Source organism: Leishmania martiniquensis, chromosome 15, assembly GCF_017916325.1.
Source record: "Leishmania martiniquensis isolate LSCM1 chromosome 15, whole genome shotgun sequence".
Classification (NCBI taxonomy): Eukaryota; Euglenozoa; class Kinetoplastea; order Trypanosomatida; family Trypanosomatidae; genus Leishmania; species Leishmania martiniquensis.
The window spans coordinates 38,178-56,103 of NC_090150.1; the positions used below are offsets into that span (position 1 = coordinate 38,178).

The window sequence follows — 17,926 nt, forward strand, 5'->3', positions numbered from 1 at the left end:
CCTGCTCGTGTTGATCCCACCAGCCTCTCTGAGTTATGGTGTCGCCCCCATCACCTGTTCTCACAGGGAGAGAGGGCCCGTCTAACGGGGGAAAGAGACGCAGAGATCCCAAGCGAATGCGTGGGGAAAGAAGAGGCGAAGGGGAGCACGCACATCTGCTCTCCATCTACCCCTCTTTCCCCAACCTCGACCGGGTCTCTCCTACTCCATCCTTCCTTCGGAGCTCCACACCTTTAACGCGTATGCTGCACAGGCCGTCTTCCTTCGCTGGGACTCATGGGGCCTTGTATCAGCGTGCAGGTTTGCGTATTGAGTGGGATGGGAAGAGGGCACACGCGACGATGTGTACAGCCACGAAAAGAGAGGGGGGAGGAACGTCGTGCTTTGGAAGAGAACGCCAAGTGACTGTAAGAGTCACTGCACCCCGCATGCGGGAGACCCCCGCCACGGATCCTCCCTCCTCTCCTTCCCTCTCTCTTCCTGTGCAGTCATCCCACCGCGCCCGCGCTCGTACTTTCCCCAATCTATGCATGTCCTCTTGCTCTCTCGGACGACTCTTCAGTGCTACTCCGCCACCGATCTGTCGGGCTCGGCGATCGGATCGATAATGCACACCACTGGAACCGCCAGTGGCCTACGGTGGCGCATCTGCGCATACGTGAACAGTGCCAGCTCGAACGAGTAAATTTGTGTGGCTTTGCTGATCACGCTACGAAGAATCTGTGGGGTCAATCCTTTGTAGAAGCCGAGGAAGCCGTCCGCCTCATAAATGTGCCGCACAGTCGGCATCACCCGCACGTAGTCGTGCTTCCCCGTCACCTTGTTCACGGTGCGCAGGTGGTTCATAACAACATTATACGGGTACGCAACGCCGACAGCCACGAGCTTTGCTATCATCGTCAAGGACACCATCGCCGCTGTGGACCACCAGAAGCCGCGCTCGCCGAAGTCGCCCTCGTGCGTGACTCGCTTCAGCAGCTCATACACAGTCCAGAAGCACCCCTCTTCTACGAAGCGGCCGGCAATGTTTGTGACTGTGCCGCGGTACAGCCCTCGAAAGCCGTCGCGGCGCATGACATCGCTGAAGACCTGAGAAATAGTCAGCCTGTCGTCTACTTGCACCCGGGTGCGAATGACGAACAGCGGAGAGAGGGTGAGGTTGGTGGCGGTGACGGCGCCAAATGCGCAGATCATCGGTCGCACCTGCTCGCTCACCCTCGTATTGGCGAGCTCGCTCTTGAGAAAGCGGTAGGTGGGAAGGTAGACCGCGTTGGATGGCATGGAGGCCATAATGTTGGCGCCCAGACCGCGGCCAAACGCGTGGGCAAGGCCTTCGTTGAAGAGCTCGCGCGCGGTGATCAGCAGGCTCTTGTGAGACTTCCCTGTGGCCGATCGATCTGCCGACAGGCGCACGCGAATAGTGTCTAGTGGGTTCGTAACGCACGTCGAGCAGACGCCAGCAAACCCGCCGGCGAAGACGGAGACTAAATTGTCCCTTTCGGTGCACGATGTGGACGCCATGACCCACAAAGGGGATGAGATGCTCTACGGGCGCGTAGGAGTTTGTGACGGTGCGGGGGCGTGGGGGGGGGGGCCGCACCCTTCGGCTAATAAAGGCACCACCAAAGGAGTATTTAGGCCAAGAGAGTGGGTCGTATGATTAGCGGTAAAGGCGGAAGATGGAGGGAGAGGGAGGAGCATTTCAATGAGCGAGGCAGCGACATCCAGCCAGTGCGCGGCAGAGAGGAGCGAGAAAGGGGGGAAGAGGAACCAAAGGAGGAGACGATCAACACGCGAGCGGAGACAGAGAGAGGCACATACAGTGACGCTTAGAATTTCACCCCTCGTGCGCTCGAAGGTGCGCACGCCTGCAGAAGCCTTCTGTTGTCTGTGGGCGTTGATGTGGCAGCAGCTGCAGGCGTTGCCCTGTGAATGGTGTTCTGATTGCGAATGCGCTGCACGCTCCGGGAGAGGGAGGGGAGGAAAAGAGGACAGAGGATGTGTAAAGGGTAAATCTTCAGAGGATGGGGGGGCATGGACCCATGCGCATGAGCCGTCTTCGTTGCCTTACATGGGCTTTTTCGTTGTCCAAAAAGGTGGTGATGAGCTGCCGCTGCCGCCGTCCCTGAGAATGGCTGCGGCCTATCATATAGTACGCGTCTCACAATAGGGACGGCCAGCGCCCAGCTCCGCGCTCCCCCTCCCACTCCTCCCTCCTCTTTGACTTTCCGGGGAAGAGAATGCGAGGCCGAGCACTGTCATTACTTGTACGGGGATACACGGAGCAGAAAGCGCGCAGCAGCTGCGCTAGCCGAATCCTCTTGGGCAGCGGCGAATACTCAGAGCCGATGCTGTTACTTTCAGCGTCATGGGCGGCAAGGGCGCCTCTCTTATAGTGTACACACAACACCGTCATAGCAACCATTGGCCTTGTACAGAGGGCACATCCGGCTATGTCAGACAGGAAGAAGGACTGTACCGAGCTCCACAGGGCAGAGAGAAAGCGTTACAATGCGGGTCGAGCTGAGCACACAAGGGCTGCTGCGGGACGCCTCGTCCGAAAGAAGGGCAACCCATGATCACTATAGCAAGAGCATCGGAAGCACCTAGCGTTGATTAGGCCAGCCAGCTATGGTGCCTCAACCATGTGCACAGCATCAAAAGGGGAATGGTGATCGGCGCCGAGGGGCGCACGTTTCTTGTCACGTGTCGTACCCCTCCTCCTTCCAGGTTGGACTGCCGGCATGTGCGAGAGGTGCGGCTGTGCTTGACTGTGCCGGAGGGAAAGCCCTCAGGACAGAGAGTACCTCTGGAGGGTCGTCGTGTGGGTTCGCTTTAGCATCCTCTGCCCCTTTCGGTATCGGCATGAAAAGAGGCATGAATGAGCTGCAGACGTTGGGCAGCGGCGGCTTCTGGAGACCCTGCGTCGTGAAGCGCCTCCCTCTCCAGCCTACTCGCACCTTCGCCCCCCCATCCATGGCTTGCTCAACTGACTGCTTTCTGTTTGGTGAATGGCGCCAGTGCCTCGCGCCCAGCTGTCGACACCTCCGAGACTCTCGGGGTGGAGCACCGAACGCAGGCACTGTTGCGGATGTGAGGAGGTCAGAGTCTGCTGGCGAGCAAGCTCTCTTCTCACATCTACCCCAACGTCCCTTGCGTGAGAGTGGCGGCTGGCGGAAGGAGGGCTCTCGAGGCTGTTGGTGGCGCAGAAAAGGGGGCGATCATAGCGCTCTCCGCGCGGAATTCATCCTCCGCACATTCAAGCGAAAGCAAAAACGCTTCGAGACGCAATCGACGCCAACGCCTCTGAGTTCGCCAGATGTGCGTCCCTCACACGCACACACACACACACAAGCATGCACGAGACGAGTATGCATGGCTTTAAGAGGAAAAAAAAAGATCGATTGCCCAGTTTATTGTCGGCACCTATCGAGGTCGACTCCCTCACGTGGAAGGGCGCCGACAGCGGCGTGCTCCGCTCTTCCCGCATCGCTGAGTTAGCGGACGCTGCTACTCTTCCCGCGTTCCGCTCGCAATCGCTGGAGAGTCGGTGGCAGACTACTGCCACCCCCAGAGCAGCCGCGATTTCGGAAGATGGCGAAGACGGCCTTCTGTCTACAGATGCCTCTCGAGCAGGATGGCGTGGGTTAACCTATTATGGCGCAGCAAGGAGTACGGAGGGCCGCGCATCAGCGCGGGCTCGACGGCTCGGCCCTCGCGGTAGGGTTGTCTCACCTGCCGAGACACATCTCCACTAACCATTTTTCGCCCAGGAACTCCATGTGCAGCCACCCCCCAGCGCTCAAATGCATCCGTCGAGAGCGTCGACACAACACCACTTTCCTCGAGAACCAAAGGCAAGCCGGTAGCCAAGCGCATACCTGTCACTTTCACACGGAGAGGACGAAACAATTTCGGCCTAAGCGGTACTGGTGAAAGTTGTGTCTCCTTTCACGCGCAGTCTGTTCCACGCAACGGGTGAACGTCAGCGGAGCGAGTGAGTAGTGGCCCTTTTCCTGTGTTGACGTATTTTTCGCACAGCCCGCGCACACACCTTCTCGAAGGAGGGATGGATGGAGAGTTGAGAAAAAAAAAAGAAAGCCTCTGCGCTGGAGGGCACCGCGCCAAAGAGGCAGCTACTCTGTCCTCGGCATCCGCCCCCGCCCAACGCCCATCGGAGCTCGCGGAGGGACGCTGTCGAAAGAAAAGGTCAAAAAAGCGCAGTAGTGAAGAAGACTGAGAGAGCGCACATGGCATGTGCATACGCTGCAAATAAAAAAGAGAGACGTACACGCGAAGATATTTGTTGCTCTCCCGAAAAGCGGCAGCCACAGTGGCAGGGTCATCTGTGAAGCATTTTTGTTCTACTTTAGTCGCAGCAGCAGGCTGCCTCGGCCATTTGCGAGGCGCCTGGCGGACACTGTGTATGTTTGTAAGCGGCCGCTGATGCTTTTTTTTCTGCAGTCTTTAGTCATTCTTCCTGTTATGCGTTACTTCCCTTTTACGCACGTTGAGGAGACGAGCGGTTTCCCACGCTCCCTCCTCAGCTTCGCTGTGGGTAAGGGGAGAGAGAAGGGTGGCGTGGCTTCTGCGTCTGCGCACTGGTAAAGCGAGCCCTCTCGCCAGTCCTCCTCACCCCCCCCCACTCACTTGCTGCACTTGAGGAAAGAATAATTATACGTTTGTACCCGGACATGCTGCATTCCAGCGCGCAACTCCACTTGGTGTGGGGGAGAGAGCTAAGCGTAGGCACAGCGCAAAAACGCGCCGAAAGAAATGCGCGCACGCACAGTCATGCATATAGAGACCCTGGAAGCCCCGCGCCACCATCAACACCGCCACCACCCGAGCTATGCGCCGCGTCCCCACTTTTCCACCACTCCTCTGCCTCTTCCATCCAGCCCGCATCTACGCCTGCTCCGGTTCACAATCGTTGCAGAAATTTCAGTGCTTCTTCATGCGCTTCTTATGCCGGGACTTCTTGTTGCGTTGTCTGCCGTCGCCGTGCTTGTAGGGCGCCGCTCCCTTCTGCGCGCGTGCCGCAGCACGCCGTTCCTTGGCAGCCTGACGAATCTTTCTCTGCTTCAGCTTCTTCACGACGCCGGCTTGAATCTTCTTCTCGCTCTTCACGCGCAGCTCGCGCGCACGGGCCTTGATCTTGTCCACTTCGCGTGCCTTCTTGTCCCGCTCGACGCGGCGTAACTTTCGCTGGCGCTGCAGAATCTCCGTCTCCTGCCGCTCGAGGTTCGACAGCTCATTCTGGAAGTGGCTGATGGTCACTTCAGCCTCCTTCTCGTACAGACGGCGCGCCTCCTCGTCTCGCTTCCTCCGCTCCTCGCGGCTTAGGCACCACTCCCGCCGCGCTGGTGTCGTCACTTCTCTGTGGAAGCCGTCGCCGGTGCCGCCGTAGCGCTTCTCGGCTTGGGCGATCTTCTCCTCCAGCTGCTCGGCAGCCAACTGTGCGCGTACCTGCGGGAAAACGTCATCGATGTCATTCGATGCCTTCACCAGCAGTGCATCCGGCATATCACGGCGCTTCACAGTTGCCACCTGATGATCGTTAATGGCACCACTGATGGAGAGGATTTTGCGCATGATGTCGGCATCTTCGACCTCGTGGACGAGCGACACCGCCGTGCCGGTCTGCCCAATGCGCGCGGTGCGCCCCACGCGGTGAATGTAGGCCGTGAGGGTGGGCGGCAAGTCATAGTTGAGCACCGTGGCTACTCCCTGAATGTCAAGCCCGCGCGATGCCACGTCAGTGGTGATCAGGTACCGCACGTCGCTGCGAGCAAACTTCTCGAAGGCCTGAAAGCGCTCTTCCTGGCACTGGTTCCCCTGGACCTCAGCCGCCGGCAGGCCTAGTGCATTGAAGACTAGGGCCAGCCGATGTGCGGTGGTACGGTAGCGGCAGAAGATCATGGTCTTGTCCTTCAGGTAGTTCTGGCATAGGGCTACAAGATAGCGTGTCTTGACCTTGGCAATATGCGACTGCTCATTGTCCCCTGCGGCAGCGCTGTCCTGCGCATCCTCTGCGTCATCTGCCGATGCCCGCTCAGCCCGCAGCCGCTTCCTCCTCTGCAGTCGCTTCTCACGCGGCGTCGCACCGTCATTCGCTGTCTCCACGTCAGCACTCGCACCGCCACTTTCTATCGCCACCTCAGCAGCGGACGTCGACGCCGCAGGAGTGGTCCGGATACGCACAAATTGCTGCCGAAGTTTCGACTGCAAGGCGACGTGGCCAATATCGATGTTGACAGCTCTGTAAAGTTGCTCCTTGGCGAAGTCGTCCACCTCCTTTGTCATGGTGGCAGAGAAGATGAGCACTTGGCGCGTCTCTTCCGGTACGTGCTGCAGGACGTCCAGTACCTGATCTTGCAGTGTGACGGTAAGCATCTTGTCACACTCGTCTAGAACCACAACCTCCACCCCGGTTAGGTCGAGACCGGCGCCGTTCTTGTAGTTGTGGATGTAGTCGACAAGCCGGCCAGGTGTTGCAACCAAGATATCCGGCACGGCATCCAGCGCTGCCTCCTGCGCAGCAGGTGCGACACCGCCGATGGTCAATGCCACAGTAAGCCCTGAGGTAAACTGGAGGAGCTGTCCTAGCATGTCTTGGCACTGTACACCAAGTTCCCGCGTTGGCAGCAGTACAACGGCGCGAATGAAGCGGCGCCGACTATTCATCGTCATCGCCTTCTGCGGTTGCCGTGTGAGGAGCAGGTGCGCCAACGGTAGCAAGAACGCGGCGGTCTTGCCGGATCCGGTGACGGCGCGCGCGCACACGTCGGCCCCTCGCAGCACCGCAGGGATGGCCTCTGCCTGCACCGGGGTGGGAGCGATGTAGCCAAGGTGTGATACAGCGCGTATGAGAGCCTTGCACAAGCCCAGCTCCAGCCACATAATTTTCTCCTGCGTCTGCTTGCTGCCCTCGATGACCGCAGCGGCACCAGATGCCCTGGCAGTGCGCCTCTGCACACAATCGTCGCCACTCTCCGGTGGAAGAGCTGAAGAGAGCCCCAATGATGGCGATGCGGAAGACGAGGAGACGGCAGCGGCGTTCATGGCGGGTGATGCTCGCGCCACGCCGCGCCTGCCCGTCAGATCGCTAAAGAACAATGATGTGCTCTCCATGAGCTCGTCAGAGGCTTGCGCGGCAGAGTCGGCACCCACAGATGCATTGGCATCTCTGTCGCTGCTGTTAACGCCAGGATATCTACCACGTGCGCCACGGCAGCGCTGGCTACCGGCACCGCGGCCTCGACTTCCAAAGGACCGCCCGCGGCCCCGCATGTTGAGAGAGGTGCGTGTGTATGCCTGTTGGCGCCTGAGAGGAGATGAATGCCAATGTCAGACAGAAACACTGTGCCGCAGGTGCAGAGGGGGGGGGGCGGAGATGCCAAATGCTTCGATTAGCGTCAACAGTGGCAGACGGAAACAATAGAGGAAGAACGTGATACACAGGAGCGCCAGCGCACTCAGCGCGTTCATGGCAGTACACCCGTTTGGTGAGGTGGAGCAAAGGAGGGGAGGGACAAAGACGAGGCGGAGATGGAATACAGCGTCATCGCGCCCTTACCTAAGCGAGAGAGAGAGACGTGCACATGTGTGCGCAGAGACTCAAGCGCCGCTTCCTAGCCCCACCCTTCCTCCCCAAGCTGCAGGTCTGACACCGCGCTGAATGAACTGCAGCACGGTGGTTTGCAGTGAGGGTGAGTGCACCCGCGTGCGAGCAGCCGCGCTAAGCACATTCAATGAGAAAACGGGGGAGAGGTGCGATCACTGCTTACGGCGGCGCCCTTTGCCACACCACTGCACGCACGCTCAGAGAGCGAACTGTCTCGCTCAGTTGGGGCGGGTGCGTGCGCGCGTGCTGCCTGGCCGTGAAAGAGTGGGAATGGCTGTTGCGGATGATACCTTTCTTTTCTTCTGGAGTCGTGAAGCACGCAGCACCACCACGGTACCGTCTCTGCGCACACTTGAGCAATGAGCCAGTGTCTGCGCAGCGAGGCATCTTCTCTACGTGAGATGAGGACACATGGCAGCATACAGACAGAACAGAAGACCGCATTTTTTCAGGTTTCTCTGGTGGCCTTCATATTATTATTTTTCCTCGCTGCTGCTGCTTCTCTCACTGGTAGAAAGCAGTGGGCGGGCCCTGAGTGGTCGAGGGAGGGGGAGCGATCGAGCCGACTGCGTGCACGATGAAGCAAAAGATAGGCTGATAGGGGTGCGTCTGTTATGAACACGCATGACAAGATGCGACACACACACACCGACCGAGATGTGCCTCACGCAGTTGCCATACCACACCCCTACACCCATGCACACAGAGTCTTCAACGCACACGGTGGTAGTCGCACACATACTTACTTCTTTTACTTATTTCGCTTTTTTTTCGTTCACGTTATCGATTTCCCTTTCGCCTGTGTACGTTCGATTTATTTACTTTTCTTTGCGTTTTGTTTTCATTTGTTTTGTTGTTTTGTGTTGTCCGATTTCGTTTTTCTGCCAACTTTGAATTCGTAACGAAGAGGCCCAACTAATGGTGAACGCACTGAAGCAGCACAAAAAAAAAAGAAGAAAAGAAATGAGGTGAAAAAAAAAGAGAGAGGCAGAGGGGGAGAGAGAGCGAGAGACGGCAAATTAAAAAGCATAAAGCCCATAAGAACCGAAAATGTCCACAAGCGCTTCGTACACCAACACAGGCGCAAACGCGATTGGCGAGACGCATGCAGAGCGGTGGGTAACGCGGAGTAGAGGAGAGGCGGTGATTCCACTACCCACCCGCTCAGAGGCCCAGCCATCCCCACGAGATGGCGAAGGCCGAAAGTTGGAGAAGGTAAAAATAGAGATGAGCGCGCGCACACAAACAAAAACCAAAAGCGACATCAACGATAGGCATGTAGACCAATAGAGAAAAGAAGATGGACTGACCAGTAGGTCTCGCTCAAACAGCGGAGTCGTCGTGATCACCACCGTTGCCGCATTTGTTGGCGAGACGAGGTAGCGAGCAGGAGGCGGAGGTTGAGGCGGGGGGGCAGAGGAATGCCATCTTCACATGATGGACTTCTCTCTTCGTGCTACCGCACGGAAATGCGCGCTTCCCCTCGCATGCCACCTCTCTCTTTCTGCGGCATGGACAGCTCGCCCTCATCTCCCCTTCCCCGTGGGCCACGCCACCACTCATGCCCGGAATGTGATGCATACCAACGCCAAGGCTGAATAAAAACAGCGATGCTCCCTTCCATTCGACCCGCACACACACGCAGAGAAGCGGGAGAGGGCCTGATGTATACACCCAAAAGCACTTGAGTCCAGCAACGTGGAGGCGGGGACAAAGGAAAACAGAGAATCGCGTGCGCGAGAGAGAGAAAGGTGAAAGGCACGCTGGAGGCAAGGCCGCGCATAATCGTAGACACGTACCCCATTCATCCTCTCCGCAGTACACAAGTCTGGCCTTCTTGCTGCCGCCTTCGGCGCCTCCTGCCTCCCACCCACCCCCGCGTACACACGAACATGCTCGCCCACTGTTTGAGTGAAAGTCATAGAGGACTCCATATCATCTGACAGAAAAACGATCCAGTCTGAGCACAGGTGAGAGAGAGAAAGACGCACGTATTATACAGAGGGGGGGAGGGGCTGAGATACAACAAAGAACCGAGCTTGAGCGTCAACGCCCATATCACCAGATTCGCTTACCCCGTCATGCGCAAGTGCGCGCGCACTTAGACGAAGGAGGGCATAAGAAGCGCGCTTTGGAGCCCAGCCCAAGACGAAGATCAGCAAGCACGTGGAAAGAGAAAGGCCGAATGAGAGAAGATTCCTTTACACAAAACAAAGAAGAAACAGGGCGTGCAAGGATCAGCGCAGGGGGGAGACGACAGAGATGGGTAAAGCACGACCATGTGCATGTCAGAAACACACCTGGCCGGTGACACACACACACACGCAGGCGCAGATATGAGAAGATTGTCTAAGGCAGCCAAAGAGAGAAAAAAAAGCAAAGAGAGAGGGACGAGGAAAATGGCGGATGTGTCGGTGATGGCGCCTGCATTTATGTGTGTCCTCCAGAGCGATCGATACTCGTTCGCACAGTTCGGTACGTGCATTCGTGTATCTACAAATCGGCATCGCATCGGTGCTCACCCTCCCTCGCTTTTCCTCTCCTTCTATAGGTGTGGGCGTGCTCCCTTCTACATACACAGACACGCAGACACGCCTACTCACTTCGCGTTTGTTCGGCTCGTTGGCTGTTGCTGAAGCATCACGGAGAAAAACATAGACAGGAGGGAAGTGCGGAGGAAAGAGCGGAGAAGTTGCAGCAGGGGAGAGGGAGGAGTGTATGTATGTCCCTGTTCTCTGCAGGGCCCCTACAAGTAGTCGCCATAAAACAAGGAAGCCATGAGGTAGGGAGCCCCAGGCGCCCATAAGCATGCGCATGTGTGTGCGTATGCATCTTGTCGAGGAGGAGAAGCGACGGGAGGCGGAGTCACCACTGCACTCAAGAAAGGGGAGGGGGAGGGGGAGGGGGTAGAGATGCAGGCAGCATCATCGATGGTAATAGTGAAGCGAGAAAGGGAGGGGAGGGAAGAGAGTAAAAAGAGAAGGCGCCGACAAATCTGAGAGAGGACATGCAGAAAACAACAAAGAAAAGTAAGCGCATTACAAGAGAGGCGCGAGGGGAAAGGGGATAAAAAGTGCGCAAAGGCGCTGCGCCAGACCAGCATACGCGCCATCGGTGGTCTTCGCAGCCGCAGTGCCCCTTCTGGTGCCGCCCCTGCTCGTCTATCGAGTCCCGCTCCCCGTCGAGGGTGCCTTTTCATTTCTCACGCCCTCAACCTGACGACGGGGGGGCACCTCCGTGTGAAATAAGGACGGGAGGTTGCCACCCGCTCCGTGAGGAAACCAGGAAGCGCCTCTTACCTTCCCCCCAGATGCCGAGGCACATCTCGCCAGGCGCAGGGCCAAGCACCTACAACGCAGCAAAGTCAAAGCGCTTTGGTGGCGCCGGCGTCGTCGGTCAGGCCCTACACGGCGCTGCATTGGGGAAACAAACAGCGGTGAACACTCCTGCACCGTCCTTGTGGTTGGCAGAGCGTCCAAGTCATTCAAATGGACCTCGCCCAGCCCTCGTCCTGCCTAGTAGGGAGTGCAGCCTGAGCCACTCCCAATATAGACGCATCACGTGACGACCTGCAAATCAACATTGCGTAACGTTCAGCTCCGAGGCCTGCGCTCAGGCGGCTAAGCCGGCACACTGCTGTAACGGGTGCCTACGTTTGCGTCGCACCATGCGGCGGGCCTCTGTGTTCGTGGCATCGTCGGGGGAGGAGGGGAGGGGGTTCGACCTGCGTTGCGGCGAAGAGACGTTAAAAAGGAGAAGAAAGCGCCGCTTCGCCTAATGTTTTGCAGTTTTCGATTTTTTGTCTGCTTACGGTATACGGGCAGTTCTGCGCGTCACGGAAAGGGGGGGTGAGGAGAGGCCACGAGCCGCGAAACGTGTCATCATCATGCTGTCCCTCCCTCACTCCACCCCAGCAAGAGCACACCCATACACACGACACACGGGCGGGTAACAGTGAAAAAAAGGTGGTCGGCCAGCATGCAGACATGCACAGCCTCAGCTTCTACCTTTTTTGTGCTCTTATGGGGTTCTCGTGTGTGTGTGTGTGTGATGTGTGTGTGCCACCAGAAACCCTCTACTCAAGGAAAAAAAGAACAGTGAAAAAGTGTGCGCGTGTGCGCACGTGTGTGTGTTTGTGTGTTTGTAAGTTATTTTCTTCGCGATTTTTTTTTGATGCAGTAGAACACGCAGAGCGGTACGTACGCGGACTTCTGTGTACGCCTGTGACACACAAAAGATGCGGCCTTCACTTTTCTTCCTCTGGCAATGAAGACCGGGTCACTTGCCCGCTGAGAAGGGGAGGGGGCATGGCGCAGCGCATGGCATCGAAGCACATGCTTCGGCCTCTCTTCTTTCGCCAAGTAGCAAAGCGACCGGTATCATGAGGTGCAGCCTACATGCGCACACACACGCAAGAGGATCGCACATGAGGATTGGAGAGAAAAGGGGGGAGAGGATCAGCCACGCGCACACACACAGCACTTCGAAACGAAGGTAGAGAAGAAAGAGAAGGACGGAAGCGCATTTGGGGGTCATGCACACGCACTAGTTCCCCAGAATGCGCCACCGTACAGTCCTTTCTTTTTCTTCCCTTCGCTCCTCGCTCGCATTTCTGTTGATGTGCGCTTTTCCTCTTTCCCCTTTCTTTGGTTCCCACATGGCGGCACACTTTCCCTGCACACCCCCGACAGTGAACTCTGCACCCGCCAGCCCACACTTCTGCGCTCGTCACCGCCTCCATTCACTGTCTTACATGCGTGCACAGGAAGCAAAGACAGAAGCGGCAGAGAAGGGCAGAAGGGAAGAAGACCTGGGCGGAGAGAGAAGTGTGACAGACACCACCACACAGGGTGCACCGCTGCACAGTAAAAAAAAAAAACGCCGCCTTCACTCCCCGCCCCCCTTTCCTGTGCTCACTGCTGCTCCTGTTTGCCTTTGGGTCTCTCAGCCTGCCACGCGTGCGTGTTGGCTGCGCCATCGGCACGCGCTCCCCCGTCGATCAAGCCCGCAAAAAAACGCTCAAAATGGAAACGCGCGCGTGCACACAGACGCCCAGAGAAGGCGCACACAGAGCGTTGACGATATCGCCAACAGGGGTTCCATCGATGCGAGGAGGAGGTAACAGTGGGAGAAAGAGGAGGGCAGCACGGAGGTGGCAGCGTTCACGGAGAAGGTGCACAGAGGAAACGGGATAAAAAGACGTACGTGTTGAAATCACTTGAAGATCGGCGCGTACATAATCACATGTATACGCGCGCCTACATGCGCAGTCGACGCAGACTGTCAGACTTAAACAGTAACACACCAGGTGGGCAGCCCAAGCGCGCCCTCAGCGATGAGGGGAGCATTGAGATATACCAAAGCGAAAGAGAGGAAACGAAGCAACAGAGCTAGAAGAGGAAAGAGAGAAAGCGAAGAGGGGGAAGAAGGGGGGTCGAACGAAAAGAACAAAAAAGAACAGAAGAAGAGTGGGAGACGGGAGATGCAGCGTCTTCAAGCCCACCTCGAGCCCTCGCGCATACATATACGCAGAGACAAGACACGAAGCGAAAGGTTGGGGGGATGAGAAAGTCCCTCCGGACCACCAGCAGGGCGTCGAGGAAAGGAGGGAATGGGGAGGGGGAGAGGAGACATCGAGCAAACGGTTCGACAGCACACCAATACAGAGAGAGAGGGGGGTCGCATAGGCGCTTATGCTGCGTATCCGAATCAGTAGCTGAGTTGGGGGGTGGGGAGGGGGTGTGCTCCTTTCTTTCACGCGTCATGCCTTTCGTGTGCTCATCACCCCACACAAAGGATGCGCTACTCCCTCCACTGCACAAGAAAGAAAAGGCTATAGAAAGCGTGAAAGTCAGTACTGCTTAGAGAAATGGTGCCGCCCACAAGTAACTGCCGGTGTGTGGCGCATTGTCGAAGAGATCGTCAAGACGGAAACAGCGACGTCGACGGCCTCGGTGCAGTGAGGCGAAAACTGCGACGCGAAGAGGAGAGGAAGCCGTCGCTTGTATGCGTGCATACATGGCCGCGGAAAGAAGGAGAGGGGAAAGGGGAAAGCCAGCAGCAAAGAGAACCGCAGCATGTCCCTCTCCTTCAGTGCCTGCGCGCGACTCTGCAGAAATCAGCCTCGCCCGTCCCTTCGTGCGTTTCGAGACTGTATTGTTACCAAAGCGGAAGTTCGAAACCAAAGATGACAGAGGCGCGCGCTCACACACACACAAGCAGGGCACAATGCGCTGTCGGGAACACACAAATGAAAACTTGCCGCTGCGGCTCTCACCTGGCGACCCTCCCCCCTTGGCGCTCTCAGCTACATTGTCTGCCCCCTCCCCCCTCTTCCTCTCGCCGGCGCTTTCCCCATTACCTTCGCTCTGTCAAGCGTCATCTAGTGCCGCCTCGCCCCACAACGCTGCCAGCCAGAGGCTTTTCGCCCTCCCAGCAGAAGCTCAAGAGGTGGACGGCGCGGGAGCGGCAGGGCAGGGGAGAGGAGGGGGCAAGGAGGGGAAACTGCCGCACGAGGGGAACGCCGCTGGCCAGACGCGTCACACCGTTGGAGAAGAGCCGCCGCGTGTCGCCGGAGCGAAGAGCAGGTACACGAAAAGAAGAGGGCAGCGCCTTGTCGCCACTGCTCTCTACCGATGCCGCTGCAGTGCCGAAAGGCTCGAAGAGACTCCTCTCCTCACCCTGCACACCCTATACGAGCTCAGAGAAAAGCACCGCGGGCAAAGCAGCCCACGTCCACCCACACGCGCACGCACACAGGCACGTATACGCGCAAAACGGCACACAAGAACGCTGCCAAGCCGCACAAGCAAATACGAAACGAATAGCCCGCAGACCCGCACGTTCCCACGTATGCTCCGCATGTCCCCGTCGCTCCGTTGGCATGGCCAAGAGAAAGAGCGCGCGCGCGTGTGTGTGTGTGCCTGTCTCTGCGTGGATGCATTTTATACCAATGCAGAGCTGCTCAGCATTTTCGTCAGCTCCCTTTCCTTTTTTGTTTTTTCCGTTTACAAAAATGGTAAAGGGCTGATGCACGCCAGCCGCGCTCCGTTCTCGTGTTATCTTCTTCATCTTCATCTTCATTACCCTTCCCCCCTACTCGCGCGTGCCTCCGGCCATCACATCTCACATGGCCGAAGCTTCTCCCTTCTCTTTTCGCTTTACTTGATCGAATCGACTCCACATGCAGCAGCGAAGAAGACGCGCGTAAGTCAACACTGGCTTGAACGTGTGTCTTCAGGTGTCCTTGTCGATTCGTCCTGGTCATCTGCTGTTGCTGCTGCATCCATGATCATCGGGTAGCGTATAATGCGGCAGAAGTGCGGCCACAACAGATGGCGAGGAGGAGAGCGGAAGAGGCAAAGAGAGGGGAGGGGAGGGGAGGGGTGAAACCCCAGAAGCAATGCAAGCCATAAAAGTGATGACAACGAAGAAAATGAATGATCATACAAAATAATAAAATGAGAATGGCGAAGACGGAGAGAGGGGGAGAGAGAAAAGAAGCAGAAACGAACAATAATGAAAAGCAACGCAAAACGAGAAGAGCGCCAAACACGTGAGAGAGACGAAAAGGGAGAGAGGAGGGCTCCAGCAAGAAAAGGAAAGGGGAAGAAAAAAAAGAGGCACGAAATCGGAAGAAAGAAAGCGAGACAACAACAAGAGCGAACAAAAAAAGAGAGGAAATCGTTAGCAAAAAGGCAAAGGGAAAGGGGAGAGGGGCAGAAGCGAAGCGTTAAGGGAGAAAAAAATGAAGAAGGAAAGAGGGGAGAGAGGGAGAGGAAGACGTAAGAGAGGGAAGTCGCATCATGGATGCTGTACAACCCATACGAATTTATAAAAGGGGGGAGGCCCCCTACCCTCGTTCTCTGTATCCTTGTCGGTGTGTGTGTGAGAGAGAGAGAGCGAGGGGGTCGTCCTTGGAGACAAGGGAAGGCAAGAAGATGACAGAACGGGTCTGGCTGACTTTCTGCATGTGTGAGTGTGTGTGTGTGTTGGTGCGCCCCCATCGACTGCTTCGCTGGAAGGGGACAAAAGCAGCAGGTGAGCCGGGAGAAAAAGATGAAGGCAGATGCTCCTCAGACGCCATACCGTAGCCAAGTCGGCGCACTGTGCCTTCACACTCATACACACACGACGAGGTAACGCGAAGCACAGAAAAAAAGCAGGTGAGGACAGCTTTTTACTTATGTGGTCTTGCCCCTGCACGGCTAAAAATGGCAAGAGAGAGCTGCCAGCAACTCGACACCCCACGCGACAACTAAACGCGAACGCGCCACTGCATCAACTGAATTCCTCAGCCACTCTAGGAACGAGGACGAAGAAACGCCCAAGCAGGATTCGAGCATCGCGTGCTAAGAAAGGGATGGAAGCGGTCACACGCCGCGCACACACACGCGAGTGACATCGAACCGCCCGCTGCCCTTTCGCTGTGTCAAAGCTCACTGCGCCTCTTCTTGGCGGACCCCCATTCCTCGTCTTCTAACGCACGCGACTGGTGATCCGAGTGCACATAAGAGCACGATATCGATCACGTTGGTCAGGGCGCTTCTCCAAGAAGACGCGTACGCTCATGGGGGTGCCGTAACGAGAAGACGAGAGCCGACAGCGTGCACCAGATGCGGAGCCACGCCACTCATCCATCCTCCATAAAGACAGGCAGAGCCTTTTTACGAGGGAGGACACATGTCGATGGCAACGTGTACTTGAGTGCCTGTAGCTGTAGCTTTGCCTCCGCCTCTTCCACGAAAGTGGGGGAAGGGGGCTCCCGTTGCGCTTCTTTACCGCTCCATAGCGACGCCCTCCTCCAGCTCGTCGTTGGGGCCTCCCTATGTTCATCTGCCACACTCTCCCGCTCACTCGCTCACTGCTTGAATCATCGGCAGCAATGCCTCTGCGTCTGCACCACATCTTCGCCAGTCTTATCCCTTGTACCTCTCTTACATCTGCTTTACATCGTATGAGCAAAAATATGACTGTACGCGCGTGCCTCGATACGGGAGGGAGAAGAGGGAGGCAGTGTCAAGACGAGCAACCCATTGAAGAGTCGCGAGAGAGGTGGGCATCGATGGCGGAAGAAGGGAGAGAAGACACACAGAACATCACAGAGGATGTGGAAAAACAATGAATCCTTGGGGAGGGGGGGGGAAGAAGATGGAGAGAGAGGCTACCTCGCGAAGCTGGCCGCACTTCGCACCCTCTCACAAGGACACAAAGACAAACGCCAACGCACATACACAGAGAGACAGGGAGAGAGGCCTCCTCACAGGTAAACGCGGATGCACGATAAGACAAAGGAGCTGTCAGCTTTTATCTTTTACTGCCTCGGCATGTCCTGCGACATACCGCACGGCCCGTGGTGCTGGGCCGCTCTCCCCTGCCCGCCCAACGAGGACGCAGCATGCGGAAGACGGCTGTAGTCCGCCGTCACACGCACTGCGCGGTGCGACCGGTCATGCCATATGGGTTGTGGCGATACTTGGATGGCTGGCCCTGGCTGCACGTAGCCGAGAAACGGCAGTCACAGTACTGGTTGTCGTGCGCGTTGCTCGATGCGCAAGGGCCGGCGTCCGACGCCTCGTTGTTATGCATGCGGTGCACCGGCTGTGCTGCCGGTAGCGTTGGGTAGCCATACTCAGTGTAGCCAGGGTCATGTTGCACCGCGCTGTACGGGGACTGGTACATCTCACTGCGCGTGTTGTGCTTCGGCAGGGAAACCATAACGGTGCGACGGCGCGGGCGCGCCATTGGCGACGACAGGGTCGCTGACGCCGACAGCCCCAGTGACTCGGACGTAAAGCTGCCGGTGATAGATTGGGCAGGCTGTGTGTGTGACCTAAGAGCGGCAACCTCCTTCTGCGCGAATAGGCCGTCCAGTCGCTGTAGCCCAGTGGCCTTGAGCAGCTCAACGTTCTTCGACTCGGTCTGCAGCTCGTGCTCACCGTGCGCAAAGGCGCAGCGACCAGCATACGGGCACTCCTCGCCCTTCACGAAGAACTGGCATAGGCTCGTCTTGTACTTGGACGGCTTGACCTCCGCGTGCTTGTTGGCCTTGGGCATCTTTTTTTTCTCCGGTGCGAAGAACGCACGATTTGGGGTGTATTTTTCTTTGTGTGTGTATGTGTGTGATGGAGAGAGTTCTCCGCAAACGTATCGAATGAGGGGGGAGGGGGAAGGGACTTTAGGGTGGCGCGTGTCAGTAAGTGCCGCCGAACGCACAAGAAGCAAAAAAGAGAAAAGAAGATGACTAAACGAGCAATGCCTTTTTCGAAGAGAAATGGATACAGAAAAGGAGAAGAGAGG

The 17,926-nt window shown here is 57.1% G+C and overlaps 3 protein-coding genes across 3 annotated transcripts; all 3 read right to left on the reverse strand.

The window, feature by feature from the left end:
• Positions 1 to 564: 564 nt before the first annotated feature.
• LSCM1_06821 (uncharacterized protein) lies at positions 565 to 1,521 on the reverse strand (the record flags this gene model as incomplete). Its single annotated transcript, XM_067324226.1, has 1 exon — positions 565 to 1,521. One exon carries the CDS (start codon positions 1,519 to 1,521, stop codon positions 565 to 567), a length of 957 nt encoding a protein of 318 aa, XP_067179897.1.
• A 3,423-nt stretch (positions 1,522 to 4,944) lies between these two features.
• LSCM1_06822 (uncharacterized protein) lies at positions 4,945 to 7,293 on the reverse strand (the record flags this gene model as incomplete). Its single annotated transcript, XM_067324227.1, has 1 exon — positions 4,945 to 7,293. The coding sequence occupies one exon, from the start codon at positions 7,291 to 7,293 to the stop codon at positions 4,945 to 4,947; it is 2,349 nt and encodes a 782-aa protein (XP_067179898.1).
• A 9,757-nt stretch (positions 7,294 to 17,050) lies between these two features.
• On the reverse strand, positions 17,051 to 17,683 carry LSCM1_06823 (uncharacterized protein; the record flags this gene model as incomplete). The annotated part of the gene is made up of 1 exon (XM_067324228.1): positions 17,051 to 17,683. The coding sequence occupies one exon, from the start codon at positions 17,681 to 17,683 to the stop codon at positions 17,051 to 17,053; it is 633 nt and encodes a 210-aa protein (XP_067179899.1).
• Between the last annotated feature and the right edge of the window lie 243 nt (positions 17,684 to 17,926).